Below are 17,728 nucleotides of genomic sequence, written 5' to 3'. Positions count from 1 at the left end.
CTCTCTGCCTGTCACTTGTGATGAATATGCTCTTGTGAAAAGCCAGATTATTCAGAATTAGACATCTTTTCAAACTTTCATGGTGCAGGCAGGTCTCTGAGGGGACCGTAAAAGTAGACCTCTGCATATAACAACAGTTTTAATGGCAAAAATTCATCAAAGTCTGTCAGGAGATATTTAATGAGTCAGTTAACATAAGGAATAATGATGCAGGGGAATGCCACGATCTCCTAGTGTAAGAGGAATTCTCTTGTTGTCTTTACTAACATTAAAGAATGCAAAATGCCTTCTATTCAAAACAGGATGAAGAGGGGTATTGGTGGGATTCCTGATATAAGAAAAGGATTGCTATTTGTATAGAGGGTACGGTAAACTTCAAGGCATGATAACATTCAAGCCCAAAATTCTGAAAAAGGAAAGAATCAAGTCAGATCATGTAGTGCTTTTTATTTCCTGCCAACTCTTCTTTGCTTATGTATTTATACAGCTCTCTTCACACCTAAACATACTGAGAACACAGCTCCGAAGTAGGGAAATATCTTGGTGTCTTTTTCACACATGGACTAAAAGGCTACATGCTGTAGCTGTTCTAAACTACCAGTACTACAGCAATTGAAGGCAACTATGTTGATTTAAATTGAGCTACGGATACACTCCCAAACAAGTTGCCTAAGGTAATACTGAAGGCTGGGACTGAGATGGGAATCGAGACTTCTTTTTCTGCACCCCAGTCCATTGCTTTAATCACATACCTATTCACTCTTCACAACATTTTTTGCAGTCCTACTTTAGCTCTAGTGAACCGAGCAGTTTTGTTTCTCACCAACTGTATTCTAAGCTGCTTTGTCCTTTGTTTGGGCTATTAAGTACTATTAAGAGCATGTAAAAGGCAAACTGGACTTCAGTGCCCTTTTGACACTGTAGAGAATTGTGCAGAGACCCCTTTTCACAGTGTTGTGTTTTTTTGTTTGTTTTTTTTTGTTTTTTTTTTTTTGTAGAAACTTATCTATTTATTTGTATGAATTTTGTGATCTCACATGCCTTTATTTATATTATATTAAGATACAGTCTTACAAAAAAAAAAAAGGAATTTCTATAGCTCACCATCAGTGACCTCCAGCTGAGCCTTTGCTAAAATGCTTCCAGCAACCGTCAGTGCTTGACAAATGTAGTAGCCCGCATCAGACCGTTGAATGTTGGTAATAGTGAGGTCTCCAGTTGGTGATACTGAATACCTGCTGTTGGGTTGGAGAGGCTGGTTTGGGAAGAGCAGATTCTGCAAAGACAATTTATCTCACATCAGTTCTAGATATAGAATCATAATAGAGCCACCTTTCTCTCAGCTAAAGATATGATAATTTTTCCTTAAAATTTCTCTCTATAAAAAGTGTGGTTATGAATTTATGAACATACAGAGACAATTTTTTCCTGCCTTGGGCAACTTGCAGTTTAAATTAGAAACAGCCCTTTCATAGCATTCAAAGGTGTGTTCTGGCTAGGGATTTAGGCACCAAGAAATTTTCCAACAATCACTTTTGACTGATCTGTATTTGTTAAACATTTAACTTCATTCTGAATTAAAAATTTTAATAATATACTTGGTTAGCTGTCAAAGACGGGAATACAACTACAGTAAATATTAGAAAAATAGAAGAATTGAATTCTGGAGATTTGGGGGAACATAGGGCTATTTTTTGGCAGTGAATATGATCTGGGTGAAGGAGAAAGTAAGTACAGCACAGAAGTAAAGGTAGGAGGAAGATACAAACAGGTCATAAAGTAGGAGAAGCTGGCATAGCACAAGAGCTTAAAGGAGAAGTAAAAGGAAATTATAACTGAAATATACCAAATCAGAAAAGCTACATGGAGCCTCGAGGGTAAAGAGGAAGGGTATAAATCTAACGTGGAAATCATAAGAAAGAAAAAAATAATTTTATAACACATAAGACATCAGTTAGCACAGAGCAGGGAGATTTGCTTTTGCCTTTGGGCTGGACTGGAGAAAAGAGAGATGTCAGTAAGAATAACTAAAATTAATGTAGCAGTCATTGAATATGATGAAGGACTGAATGAATCAATAATACAGATAAAATGACTTAAAAGGTTTTAGTGGTGAGGGCTGTGTTTTCAAGGAAAAAGTTATACTGTCTAAGACAACTCTAGATGTGAATAAAGAACAGGAAAAGAAAGAGAGGCAATATGAACAGAAAGGTTAGCAGGATGGCCCAATGAGACAGAGAGGGGAACAGAGGAGACAAATTAAACAGTAGTAATGAATGGATAAATTCCAGGCACATCAGGTCTGTCTGTATATTCAACTCAACAAGCCTGTTTAAAAAATACACATTTTTGTCTCAGGAATATCCCCAAACCCTGATAAGCTTTCAGTCTTTACTGTGGCTCTGTATACCTCTGCTGTGTTTTCAATTAATGGCTCACTACTAAATTTTAAGCTAATCTATATGGGCTAAAAATAAACCTAGAAGCATAGAGTAGGGCATTAAATATTTTTTCCAGACAATATTTTACACTTCAGTAAGAGCTGATTATTACTCCTTCTTTCAAGGACCAGGTAATGATGGACTATAATTTGTCCTGCATTACAATACAGTCCACTATTTTAATGCTTTTACATTTTCACTGGTTTTAATAAGCTGCTGGTTTACTCATCTGGGCACAATGGTTGCATGTCGGGTTGCAAACAGTGGGGCAAAAGTCACCTCCAATGTAATATTATTTTTTTCTGGATTTATCTCAAGGATGAATTTAATTCAGAGACTTCAATGATTACAGATGTCCTGCCTTGGAGTATTTCATTGGCGGGTGGATGTTAAACTCCTGGTTAAAGGCTACCAAGTACTGAGGACCAGACATTCATGCATAAGTTGGCACAAGAAATTACGCAGGAGGAAACAGGTCCCCTCCTTTCCAGCTGGTAGTGCTCAGAAAAAACAAGGTCGAGAAATAGATTCAGAATGAAAAATACCCTACAATTATTGGAGTGGGCTAACATGACTACATAACATTACTTTAAACACTAACAGTGGTGCTGCAAACGGTTCCTTGAGTAAAAGCAGAAGTAAGACTGTAAATCCAGGTAACAACTTGTAGCCAGTCATGCAAAGGTGCAAATTAAAGCAAGTTCAATGGATAGTGCTTAATTTGGCCAAAACACAGTCCTCCATATTTTAATGAAGAAATGCAGTATGTGGAAGCTCACCTATTCTAGGGCATCTCATTGCAAATTCTAGCAAGTTCTGTGTTGAGATGGTAACACTAACCTATGTTACTTCACTGATGCTCAATTAAGATTAACATAAGGGTATAATGAATCACATTGAGCTATGTTTCAAGGTTCGATAATAAACCATGTAGGTATCAATTTTTATGTTGCATTTATTTGCCAAAAAAGAACGTTCTAACCCTCAGGGATCTGGTTCTCAATATGGTAATTAATTTTCCAGGTTTGTAATTAAACAGCTTCAACATGGTACAATCAGTAGGTAATAACATTCAATTAAAGACACAAGATGCATTTTCACCTTAAAACGTTTTTACCCTTGAAGTGATACCAATGGAAGAGGATAAAATAGAGTATTAACACTTTTCAATTACGCTAAATGACTTTAATCCTGCAAATGATGTCCTGCTTTAATTAGAAGCTCTTCTCTTTATTACAGCATGATGGATGTCCACTTTATTAGATTCGAGTGTGACACTATAAGCTCACTTTACATAAACATTACCATGTTATTAAAATGCTCTACAAGGCAGGTTTTTGAAATGTTTGCAAGCACATCAGTACTTCCTACTTTAATTTCAAGATGCTGTTTTACTTTTCCCTTAGAACAATGTTCATCTTATTGAGACACAAAATACTGTGCTCTTCCAGAAGCTTAATACCACATGATGCATGGTGACTAGATTTGAAGTTCTCTAATTAATATGCTGAAGGAAGTACACTGAAGACTAAGCTTACATTCATATAAGTGTAACAATAACACTATTATAAAGTAATAGTGTTTAACACTATTATAAAGTAATAGTGTTATACTTTGTAAGTTGCAACCTCGCACCAAACGCTGTCAGACCTGGTAAAATGATGAAACGGCAGCGGGTGGGGCAGAGTGGGAGATCTGTGGTTCAGTTCTTTTCTCACACTTTGAGCTGTTACACAGTGCCTCCAGATTAGATTACAGGCACATCTGCATTGCACAGCACATTGTGGATACTTGAGTTAATTCGTATATCACTGTATGGGGAAAAAGTAGCACAGTGCTCTAAAAAAAAAATAATTTAGCCAAGGGACAAGGACACACAGTGTAGCTACATAGACAGATGCAGGCCAGACAAGTTTCATCACAAAGCTGCAGAAGACACTGTCCTTGGACATCCATTTCTCCCTTTTAATCTTTCTTCAGGAACAAAGGAGAATTTGGCATTAGGTTTTACAATGTCCAAAGTTAACATACTCATAGGAACTGCAGTTGAAAGCAAGGATGCTTGACTTCTGTTGTAACATGGTACCAATGTTGCAAAAGCAGCACACACACAAAAAAAAAAAAAAAAAAAAAAAAGTTATGGCAAGGCATTCAAACACTGAATCAGTATTAGCTGATGGCAACATTATTGTCTACATCAGAAATTTTGCTTTCACAAAATGACAGTAAGGATTCAGGGAAATATTTCCAAAACAGATTCAGAAATTTCCTGAGATAATTCTACTGAAGAAAGCAGCTGAGTGTTCAAAACCTATATCTGTATGCACTGTGAGAATATGCCAATGCAAATAAGCTTGCTAGATACATATCCACTTGATCATGTCTAGACAGGTTATGAATTGCAATTACTGACTCTGATTAGTTAAAAATTGAGCCATAGCTTTTTTATATACTGTTTGTCTCACCCACCTGTTTGTTCGGTGCTTTAGAATGATGCATTTAAGGTATATACTGTTGCTTTTTACACCTTTATACAGCAGCTAGCATAAGTTTCAGCAGCTTAAATGGACTTTGAGTTCTTTACAATGTTAATATTAAAAGAAAAAGAAAAAGCAAAAAAACAGCAACATGATGTTGATAAGGGATAATGACTTTTTAAAAAACAAATTCTTGCAAAAGATTAGAAGAATGAAAATTAAGATGTCTTTCTTTGAAAAGTAAGATGTATGACTATTTAGAAAGGCTTGAAACACTTATAAGGTGCTTATAACTTACCTGGCTTCCTTCTTTTTGCCAAAAAACAGCTGGTTGGGGATTTCCTTTCGTTTCACAAGGAAAAGTCACTGTTCGACCCTGGGCTACAATTTGATCTCGTGGTCTCACCACAAACTGTGGAGGAGCTACAATGTAAGAAAAAAACATTGTGTAAAATTAGGGTATTTTGCAAGGGGAGATGAGGAATATTGAAGGAAAAAGACAAATTAACAGAGATTTGTTTTATGCCAGCAGACATAACAGCAGATATACTAATTAGACAGAATTAATATACCCAGTTGCTAAAAAAACAAACAAGCAAACAACAACAACAAAAACATTATACACATTAGTGTAAACTCAGATGACAAGAAATGCTAAGGAACAATAGTCCAGTGTTTTTGATGCTGGTTTAGATGTATTCTACCTTTCATCTGGACAGGTACCAGCACTCTCATACACTCTACACTGCACAAAGCTTATTATTCTGCTGGAGCTATCACGTGTTGCATAGGATGAACCGTGGTATACAGACTATTTGTTTCAGTCTGACTATCTAGACTTTCAACAATGACTGAGAAAGGAGAAGAAGCTCTAGATGACAGCAGAGAGACAAGTTCAGGAGTTCCCTCAACTTCTCTTAGGGGCAATGTGGTTAAGAAGGGAGTGGGTGGAAAGACTTGCTGTGAAAAGGTTTGCTGAAACATCACAGACTTGGCAGATCTGGATTTTGGCTTATGTAAAGAAAAGAAAGAAGCAAGAGTTGAAGAGTTGAAAAGTTAGTGGGCTGCAGAAAGCAGTAAGAAGGAACAGGTATTCCAGGAGCTCAGGAAGAGGAAAGGAAAGGAAGATAAGGAGAAATTGGAGTTAAAATACCAAAAGAGTCAGGACTGGCTTTGTGTTCAAGTAGATAGCATTAACAGCATTCAGAACTGAACAATTTCAAAAGGAGAGGTGTAGTTTAACTTGTTTAGGAGTGTTGATGTAGAACAGTCAATGCTTGGTGTGAGCTCAAAGGGAGAAAAAAGGCGGTAATGTGCAGAAGGAAAGTGGGGAAGAAGCAATGGTGGAAAATGAGATAAAAAAAAAAACTTCAGTAACTATGCTCAGCATGATGTAATAAATTAAGTTTTCTTGTTTGATATGCAAACCCTTCAGTCTTGGTTCAACATTGGAATTCAATGGAATTGTAACTATACTGTTTGGCATATTTAAAAAAGATAATCAGCATCCCCACTTGTTCTTTGCAAAAGACTAGCTGACTTTTGGGACAGGCTGAAGAAGGAGGTAAAATTAAAAAATGTTATTTTTTCTCCTCATTCCACTATTGCTCTGGTGGTTGTGGAGAGCGATGGTTTAGGAACTACTAAGCTTTTAGGTAAACAGAATTTAAGTGTTTTAGAAAACCATATTTTCACCATTATAATTACAAACTATTTAATTAGGCACGAAGAGCAATCAAGACTCAGCTTCCGATTACACCTGCTGACAGCACAGATGCAGATATGCTAACAGCATAGAAATGTATGCAGATCTGATCTTTTTGAAATACGCTTTGTACTTCTCGTGGATTCTAAAGATCACAAGTCAAATAGCACTAGCATAATGTACTCTTAAAACAAGAACTGTAAAGCACTTAATAAACATGCATCACTCTTGATTTAGAAGGCAGAGGGTGAGCACTGAAGGAGGAATCTTCCTTCTGTCTCGTATTCCTGAGCACAAGTTTTGGCTTTTCTTGAGAGACAAGCCTCTTTCCAGGGCCTCAGCAGACATCAGTCTTCTGAAAGCACAGGGATGAAGGGCTAGGTGCTCTGCTGCTGCCCATTTAGACCCATATCTTTTGAGGCATCTGTAAGTGCATATGTATTGCGACACATACTCTAGGATCTGAACTCAGCCTGTCCTATTCCTAAAGCACTGGACTGTAGCGTGTTCCTTGGTTTTCTCTTACCTTGCTTTACCTACCATATCTGTAATACAATCCCTACAGGTGTTGGAAAGCACTAATGTGGTAAACAGTATGTGCATTTGTTCATTCAATCATATGGGAAGGGAGAGAAAGATCTTTTAGTCGTGAATTAGAAACTTCCATTCCTGTAGGCATACGGTGCACTAAGGTGTCTCTACAGTTCTGACCACCCACTTAATAAAGGTCACTGAATTTGTTCAGTGCTTGCTGCTCAGCCAGAGAAGTTCACTGCTCAGGATATTAATATGGAATCAATAGCAACCTCAGGCAGAGCGGAAAGCAGAAAACCTCTAACTTCTTCAGGTGTTACATATACATTCAACAGGATCTATGCACGAGTCTGCGCTACATTATAGGTAGCCTCCAGACCACAATGTTTCTATCATGAGGGTAAAAACATGTTGTCAGGAGTCCCTCCCACAGATCATACCTAAGCATGATCAATACCTAGCATCACTTTTTAGGCATGCTTAGTCCACTGGAGGCATGTTATAAGGATGGTGCTACCAGCTCAACAGACGAAAGAAAGGCATGACATTTCTGTGAGCTTATCTTTCAAAACACATAACCAGATAAATGCAGGTATATAAGTTTAAGGGTTCACCTGAAACATTCTCACACACAAGGCTGTACTGCAAGTCAGTAATTCAAAGCTCTGAGTAGATATAATAGGAAAGTACTTGTTGCTGTAGCAAAGACCAAATTCAGGTATGAGATATAAACCTCCTAATTTCTACCTATAATCCGACCTAAGCCTAACTTTTAACATTCCTCACTTTTCTATAAGCAGAAAAACAAACCTTTATTTTGCAAAAAGATAGGAAAAAGAAGAAGGAATTTAGGCAGTGACTCAGTCCAGATAATCCAATTGGTGTAGATTTACCTTGTTGCTCTATTCTCTCCCTGCCGCACACCAAATCCTCCCCAGCATTCACCATTCTAGATGAACAGGAGATCTGTGGCATCAGAGCTACAAGTTTACACTTTCTGAAGGCACCAGTAAACCACAGTATATAGTTATACACAGATCTGTTTTCTAGTATTATTCTGCATCCATAATTAATAGAAATTCATTACAAAAATAAATAAATGAACCAGAGCTTTAATCTAAATATAACCCCATAATCTCAAGGGGAGCTAGCTTTTATTGGTCACTGCATTAATTAGAACATAAAACCAAGGCCACCAGCCAAACTATTCAACAGTATACTCTTAAAGAACATGAAAACCCTCATTTTTAAAAGAAATAAAACCTTGCATACATTTCTTATGTATTCAAATAAGTTGTTCTATAATGAAAGAAACTCATGTTTTTCTCCAGTTTGTCGTCATAATCAGCTATAATTCTGTTTACAGACAGATAAAAATGACATGTTTTATATCACTGAAACAATGTTTTCACCATACCAATTTTATCTATCAAATTTCACTTGACTAATGAGAATTGACAACTGAAAGTAACAGCTAATACTTGCGGGAGAAATGTTGGTCAAGTATAAGTACCAAAGCAGTAGGACTGCCATTATCCCCAGAGAATGCAATGTGACCCTGTTCAGAGACAACAAGGCTTTTTTTTTGGCTTGAATAAGCAGTTCAATTTTCCTAAAAAAAAAAAACTCATTATCTGCATGCATTAATGCTGTTTGTAAGGTAAATATTACTACTCCTATTTTGCAGAAAGGTTGACTAAGAACATGACTTGCTCAAAGTTCAGCATTAGTAGAACATTGGACAAAACCTTATTCAAGTCATTATTGCTTTTCTCAAAGTAGTTTTTTGTGTGTGTGTGTGTGTTTTAATTTTAAAAACAGTTTGAAAAGGTACAGTTAGAGAAATAACAGCAGGCTTGATATGCTTCAGCTGTTTTAGAGCTATGAGCTACGTTAATGCTTATTTCAGTCTAAACATTAAGATGATTAGAAGAATCTGCTGAAAAAACTGTTATGCAGCTGCAAACTGAGTGTTGCGCCTATCAAACTATTACCCTTTATTGTTTCAGATGTAACATTAGTGGCATTGGAATAAACAGGGTAGAGAAACTCTTGCTTAGGTGACATTTGAAAATCAAAGACTAAAAGGAAATGTATTGCTTGAATTCCAGGATAACAGACAAAAATATGAGAAAAAAAACAACAACGACAACAACACAAACAAACAAACAAACAAAACAAGATTATAGACCTAGTGCACTTCTATTGTGTTTTTTTTTGTTTGTTTGTTTGTTTGTTTTTGAGAAATTTAAATAGTATACAGTAAATTAGATTTGATTTCTGGCAAATTATGCTTTGATATGGCATTCAGGAAGCGCTTGCTTCAATCAATGTCACACTAGAGCTCTGTTATGCTAATAGCGGCTGGTGAGGGTGAGTGGGATGATATGGAAATCAGATGGTTGAACATGAATAGAAAGCATAGGCCATGTATGAGGTGGGCTTTGAGATGAGGGAATGGGGAGACCCTAAGGTTAATCACATCATGTTCAGAACTGTTTTTACAGCACAGAACAGTATTCTACTGTAAGAATGAAAATGGAGATAGAAAAGCATGAGCAGTAGCTAAGCATTAGTTGTTCAAAATGGTAACAGTGCTTTCTGTTGCACTCTTTCTAGATGTCACGATCCATCACTAGATGGATCTCTTTTTCTAGTAATAAATGCATATGAAGGTATCCTCTGTTTAATTGTTAAACATTTGTAAAAAATATATATAAATAAATAAATAAATAAATAAAATGAAACAAATATTGCAAAATATTTCAAAGGGATTTTTCAATTCTTTTCCGATCCTAATAGTTAGCAGGATCTCTAATATTTTTTGATGGATTACATTAATTTCTTTCCCAGGAGCATCTCTGAGTACTAAAGGTTATGCTGAGTCACCAGGAGCTGACAAAGACACTCATGTAGAAAATCTTGACCAACACAGTGAATTTATTCCTCCTACCTGAACTCCAGTCACCTGATAAGAAATGTTGTAGAAGATTACTCATCATGTTAACATCAACATGTTAAGATGAGAGGAAAATTACCACAGAAAAATGTGATTTTACAGTAAAAAGCACTGTGATCGCATATGAAATCCAAGAAACATTTTCTTCCAGCGACAGCTTTCTAAACTGGTCTTGTGATTTGTTGTTCACATTGAACACAATGATCCTACGGGAATTCTGTTATCATAACTTGCTCAGAGCAGCTCCCCCAGTCCAGGTGCACTGGGGTGCACGTTATATTGCTGTGACTTTAATTGAAAGTAGATACTGTACCAAGTGTCAGTCCAATATCGCTACCACAAGCAGAGATAGCACTGTAACCACAGCAAGTAATATCAGTGGGATTTTTGTTCTCATGTTTTTGTTTTTCCTAACACCTTCAATTAACTAAGGAAGCCCCACTGTGAGATCAAACTAATTTTATATAATCCAGACAATTTTCAGATAATGAAAACTTTAGTAATCTTTTAATTACATGTACTTAAATAAAACATCCTCAGATATCATCACGGAGTATGAAACTTTATTCAAAGCTCGTTGAAGCTGACAGAAATTCTCCTGTTGGCTTACACGGTCTTTAGATCAGACTCATTGAAAAAATAATATATATAAATAAATAAAAAAGCAACAGATTTTATAGGGCTTAAATTACAGATTTGATAACCTTTAACTGCAACTAATTTCAGTTGATAGTCAACTGTGAACGAATTTTGTCATGAAGATTACTTATGCGAGCTAAGCGATAAAGATGAGTATTTCATTCTAAACTGGAATTGCCTATTATCTGTAAAAATATTTCTGTGACTGGTTCAAAGAGGGTAAGGGGAAATATGTTAACCTGTAAGCCTTCTAGGCAACACTCATCCCTCTTCCCGATGGAGGAAAAAGCTCTGAAGAACAGGCGGAAACACGCATTTTGGTAAAGAACCCGGATTCTGTAACTCTTAGCTCTGCTTCCAGCAGGGAAGAGACAGTAAAACAACCTAAAATTCCCATCTGCAGTCTTTTTTTTCTTTTTTTTTTTTTTTTCATTGTACACCTGCAGCAATTTCATAGTTATCTTCTGAGCAATCAAAATGATACTTGGTACAATACTCAGTTGCCTAGCTTGAAATAAGAGTCAATTAACATGATGAGATAATGGAGTCTTCCCCAAATGGTCTTCTAGGTTCTGGAATCCCAGCAACGTCTCTGCCTTCCTTATGAGACTTGAAACTGAGTATCTCAATGTGCTATTGCAGTGACAATATTCATCTGGACACAAGCAGCTGGTCTTCAATACATGTTCACATTTTAAGGCATAAAGCTCAGTTCCAGTCTTACCAAACACAGATCAAGAATTGCCTCTAAGATGTTTATATGAAGAAGAAGTCCCCAGTGTTCCAACTGAAGTATTACTTTCAAAAAGGATATAACCCTTGACATACTCCATGGAGTATAACTGCTTATTTGTAGGATTGCTTTGCTGGTTCCAGTGATACTGGGCTAGAAGATAGTTGAAGGAAGTACAGGAATTCTTGAGAGACAGACATGAAAGCATATACATTGTGAAACATGGTTTGATATTATACTGTTGCTGATGGAGTAAATAGAGGAAAACCCAGTCTCATACACTGTAAGTCTGGGCTGAAACAGCAGTTCTTTTCTCTGAAGTTCAGATCTTGTTAACAGGCACAGACCGTAACATGTGGTTCTTAGGAAACAAAGTTGTTTGTGAACTACTAGTTATGACTAACGATAAATCAAAGATGTAGCCTCTGACACAGAAGCCATAAGAGGAACTTGAAAGGATGACAACTTAGGCCTACTACTAATGCAGATATTTCTTATTAAGGATAAACAAATGGAAGTTTAGGAAGTTTAGGATGGTCATTTTCTTTATGGTGAAAAGACTTAATCTTATGGTGTGCTCTAATGATCAGGTGCACTCATAGACAGTGAAGGAAGTAAATTTTCATCATGCTAGTTACTGCTGAGTTGCCTGGGAAATTGATTTCCTTCTCTTCTCTGCCGTTAGTATCATGTTAGCGCAGCAAACTACAGCTGCAAACCCTAGTTTGCAGGAGTGCAGTTGGACTTTGAAACAAGTGCATGGGTCTCCTCTTCCTCTTCCCTTCTCATTTAGATAGCTTGCTTTCTTCTATGATTTATTCTTCAGGTGGAAGAATATGGCTTTTGTCAGTAAAAATGAGGAATGGGTAGGTTGTAAGGGATAACAAGCGATTCATGAAGCCCCTCACTAGATCTGTGATATTTTAAAATGACACAAGTGGATGTGGCAAAGCAGGTGCTTGTTTTGGATTCATCTGAAAAGCAGCTTCATAGAACCTATTCTTAAAACACCTATAATCTATAGATCAGATACTATCTTTAACATTGACAATACTTCAAAATTAATTCTCATTTTGTATATTTGATAAATCAAATATAGAAAATTAAAAACAAAGTGGGCAAGTAGGGAGAACTTTCAGCAAGTTGAATACAAAAGAAGCACTGGGGAAGAGGTATCAAGCTACAGTGGAACAGAAGTAGAGGGCAGAGGGAAGCTATCTCCACAAGATCATCATCAGGAGCAGCTCTGGTATAAGTGTCCTTCACACTGGTGCTGTCTCATGGAAAATGAGAAATTCCCTTTTGTTAGTGATAGTGTTTTTATTTGGTTTGTTGCTTTTATTTGTTTGTTTGTTTGCTTGTTTTCTGGTTTCAGAATCACTGAGAATGTTAAACCATCTTTCATACTTGGACTAATTGTTCTAATCTGAATTTCACTTATAACAACATTTTTATCTTTCAGTTGCTCTGAAACACTGAAGCAGATAATCTCTGAGAGCATGGAAGCACAAGCTTTTTTTTTTTTTATATAAGAGGTGAAAGAAGTCTTAGAGAATCAATAAATAAAAACAGCTAACTGCCTTATATATTTTGACTTATAAAATCTCTCTTTTATTCCTGGATGACCTAAAAGAAAGAAGTGGGATAAATCTGTGTGGTGAAAAAAAAAAAAGAGATGTGAGATAAACAATAATAATAATAATAATAAAAAAAAAGGTTTGGTTTATATGGTTTATATTCAAAGTTTCCCTGTCAATTTCAATTAAGATAACTGCCAAATCTTCATTTATCATTATAACAGAAGTTTAAGCACAAAGAAAAAAAAAATACTGCCAAGTACTTGTTCTTCCCTATTGCCTACGACTAATTTCAATACAGGAAAATTATGAGAATACTTACAAACAAACAAACAAACAAACAAAACTATCTCCTACATAGTTGAGAAAAAAGAAACCTACTTTCCCCCCCTCGCCCCATTTCCAGTTCTCTGAACTCATTAACAGCTCCTTTCCTGACCTCTCTTCTCTGTTCTATGGTATGTTTAAACATGAAGTTTCAATATCTGGTCTGAATTTCATCTCAACATTGGACTATAACCCACTAGAATTTGAATCTCTGCTTTATTATATCTTGTCCAATCATCTCTTCTAAGTGGTACTCAAACCCTACAGAAGCTCCTGGAAAATCCCTCCTGGAAAGTCCTTTGTTTAGCTTTGATACCTATAAAGAGAGGTAGCACTGACTCTGACTGCTCAATACCTTACATTAATAAGGACTTTTCTCTACTCTAGACAATTCTTTCTTTCTTTTTTTTTTTTTCTTTTTTTAATTTCTCCTTAAATGCCTGAGATTCAGGATATGCCTTTTGTTTATATCAGATAGAAAAGTGCTCTCCTAAATTTGTAATACTTTAGTCTACTTGCTTATGTAAAGGGTAACATCAGGTGATGGCATGCGCCTTCCCTCTACCTTCTGTGAATTCAGCAAACAAAGCAAATTATGCCAACAAAAACACATGTAATCTGCTATGATTCTTTCTGTCATGGGTGATAGCAGAAGGGTTTGCTCATAAAGCATTTAAAAAAGAAAAGCATACCTCTTGCTGATTTACTAAGATTTCATCAAAAAACCAAGAGTAATTTGGTTATTTGCTTCAAAAAACAAACAAACAAACAAACAAACATGAATTCACACACTGAATAGAAGAGCCAAGGTGGTGAAAAGAAAAGTAAAGCCTGGGTATGTTGGGCTAATAGGACACAGCTATAGTGAGAAAGATGACAAGTTCCTGGTTCATTTACCCTTGAGCATAAAGAAAGACTGAGAGGAGATTTTCTGCTCAATTTGGGCCACTGTAAAGAGAAGAGAGGAAAAGGAGTGAGGAAGAAAAGGGACTATTTATGCTGATTGACAATGGTAACATTCGAAGAATGGGACGTAAAGTAGTTTTGCTGTTGAATAATATTGAGGACTTATCCAAACTGTAATAACTCAGTGGTACAAGCAAGCAGCATTTGAGTAAAGAAGGCAAAGAGAAAAGTGGATGGATTACTGTATTGATTTCCACACTCTTCTTGAAAGAAAAACTACTAATTTCTCCTTTTAAAAACAGGGAAGGAACAACATATCAAAAGACTATTTTTCATACACTAATCTTCAAAGACACATGGGAAGACTCAGAATCCACTGAAACAAGAAAACAATTCCTACTGATTTGAGCATACATAACGGACTCAGGAAATTTACATATTAAACCTCTCAAAAATTTCCCAACCTAGAGTTCAGCAGTAAAATAAATAAATAGATAGGCCCTTTAATCACTTCCTGCAGTTGCTATACCTGGCTTTTCTGTAACAGAAACAGTATAAGTGCAGGCACATCCATGGTACTGTAGTGGAATGAGCCCAGTACGTAACAGTATGACTTACTAAAACTTCAGGTACGCAGCCATCTTTCACGTTTATCCTTGAAGAAGAATCCTGTGTCAGAACTTCTATATTTCTGCTTTGACCACTCTCTGGCATACCCAAAAGACTTGGAGCAATTGAAAATGGAGCCAGAGTTTTGTTGACCAGCCTTAATAAATGCCTGGTGGTTCATGTGCTCTGTCCCCATTTGCAGAGCCGTTGTAGCCCATAGATCACAAATGTATTTCTATGGTACCTTAAGTTGTCATGGAGATTCAAGTGTAAGCTCAGCTAGTGGAATTTTGCCAAAGTACAAATGCTAAGGACTTTTGGATTTTTTAGAGTGTTCTTTCAAGGGCTACTAAGTGTCAGAACAAATCAATTATTTCTTTCACTCAGCACCAAGCTTTTCTCTTTAATATAAAGGATTTGCATAGTGATAAATAAGAAGAATGAATTCTTTCAGTTAGGGAAGAAGAAAATGCAAAAAGCTTAATGTCTTCTGGTGTCCTTACCCTCTTCTGAAAACTTCTATATGTGATAGCAGCAGGCAGGCAGGCAAAATACTGCACTTTGATATAGATATTAGATTTCTACCACTGAAAGATGGCACAGCAGTGCCAAGCATGATCTCATCTCTTCTGTCACACACCAATTACCACTGCTGATGTAGTTTTATAAATCCTCAGTGTCTCAAGTGAAGGTGATAGTTGCATGAATACACTAAAAACAAAAGTATTCACACTATATATACTTTCCTGCAAGAGTCAGAATGAAATGAAAAAGGATAGAGAGAACTCTGCCAGCTATCATCTAAACAATGTGATTTCCAGCCACAAACAAATGCAACCTTACTTAAATATACAGACCTTTCTATATTATTTCATGCTGCACCACTCTTAATAGATCATTAACCCATGCCAGGTTGATTTATGACATGAAAACTTCCCAGAGCAAAGTGAAATGCATCATACAGTCACATTTCACTTAAATATGAATAGGCTGTATTCAATTAGTATGAAATTTAGAAAATTCATGGCAGATGTCTTATCTGTTTCTCTGTTCTCCAACATGGTAGGGAAGTAAGTTTATTGCAACTTGATTGGTCTCCCTTTACTTCCTTTGTTAATTGCAGATAATTTCTATTCAGGTGACAAAATGATCTGGCTATTTACTGAATGGCAATTCTTTCTGAGAAGATGAGTCATATCATATGACAATTAATTAAATAAACTTAATTAGGTAAACTACAAGGCAACTGAAATGCAAAAAAACTGTATTTTGACCTGTTGAAACACAGTTGAAAATAAATTGAAAACAGTACTTTGCCATCTGAATGACCTTTTTCATGATTAGCAAAAAGGTAACGAAAGCATTAGACACAGATCTCCACAGATCTTCTATTTGAACTCAACTTTAAGTCTATATCTCAGAGCAATATAGCAATTGAAAAAGCAGGTTACTGTTACTTTTAGGCAGGATTATATGAAACTTAACTCCTCTTAACTTTTGGAATACTTTTTATAGCTATTCTTCTGCACAGCTGCTATGAGAAATACAGCAGAATGCCAAACTGAGAAAATATAAACTTCCTCATCTGGAAGATCCATCCAACAAGTTAAATAACAGTAGAAATAGGGATAAATATGAATAAATATCTTGTTTCCTAAACCCATCTGTTATAAATCCTGTAGCAAATCATTTAAAAAGGTTATAAATAAGAGAACATCTATTTCAGAAACAGGCAACACATTTATACCTAGCAGCAAATCCAAACACGATGAGTAATCTGGTATAGAGCTGTTAAATTCACCAGCTGCCATCCACCTCAGGCAGAACCATACCTCATTTTGTCTATGCAGCACATACCATATGTTAAAAAACTGCTTGAATCAAACATGGTCAGTGGCAGAAGTAATCCCACTACTGAATTTTCCATTCAAGATGAAATTTAAATTAAATTAAAACAACTAACAGAATACAAATATTTGAAACAGGTAAAGCTAAATAGTAGATGGAAATTATTCAGCTTGCAGTAAGAACTACTGCAAAGAATTACAAGAATTAACAATCCCTGAACATTAAAAATACATATCTTTATTCTTCAGCAACAAGCCAGTGAAATAAAATGTTTTGGACTTGTTTAAAACACAAAAAAGACCAAAAACATCTGCTTTGAAATGGAGGTAGTGATGAAAAGTAGAGGTACCCAGATAATATGCAAGTATCAGAAAAGAGTATAAAATTTTAAACTGCTCCCCTGCAGTTCATCTTACACTTTAATATATAAATATATTTCTGTTAAAATGTCACTCTTCTAGAGAGTTGTGAGTGTAGATTCCTTTCTGTAAGGACAGGTGATTTTTGCTCTGCATTCCACTTAAATTTCTAAACAAACAAACAAACAAAAAAGTTAAAAAGTTAAAGATTTGACTCACTATTCTCATCAAATGACAATTTTAACAGAAGATCATTTGGGCATTTTGGTGGTGAAATGATGATAAAGAGGGAAGATACTTTGTTTTGCATTACCTGGCTTTAAATTTTCAATAGGATAGGTAGCCACGTGCTTTGTCTACTTTTGAATGAAACAGAATGAACTGTGGAAACCATTCCAGCTCCTTAAGTAAAAAGAAGGAAAGAAGGAGGAATGAGGGGAGGGGAGGCAAGGGGAGTCTCATAAGGAACCTTTTCTACAGGTGCAGGTTTAGACACAAGTGATCCAAAGAAGATGATCTCCTTATACACTGCAACCACTGCACACTAAGTTGCATAGGAGTTACAGATGTTAAAAATCTTTGGAGTTGGATGTACTTTAAAACCTTTTTACAAT

The 17,728-nt window shown here is 36.0% G+C and overlaps 1 protein-coding gene across 1 annotated transcript in view; it reads right to left on the bottom strand.

Moving 5' to 3' along the window:
• ROBO2 (roundabout guidance receptor 2) overlaps positions 1–17,728 on the bottom strand; it is a 465,479-nt gene that overhangs the window by 99,255 nt on the left and 348,496 nt on the right. The window contains exons 7-8 of the mRNA XM_082784840.1: positions 5,217–5,341; positions 1,105–1,276 (exon numbers count right to left, since the gene is read on the bottom strand). Of these exons, the coding sequence (XP_082640966.1) occupies positions 1,105–1,276; positions 5,217–5,341 (297 nt within the window). The remainder of the gene's footprint in view (positions 1–1,104; positions 1,277–5,216; positions 5,342–17,728) is intronic.

This window comes from Aythya marila (assembly GCF_965140915.1).
Source record: "Aythya marila genome assembly, chromosome: 1".
In the NCBI taxonomy this organism is placed as follows: Eukaryota; Metazoa; Chordata; class Aves; order Anseriformes; family Anatidae; genus Aythya; species Aythya marila.
This window is presented reverse-complemented; position numbering and strand designations above follow the sequence as displayed.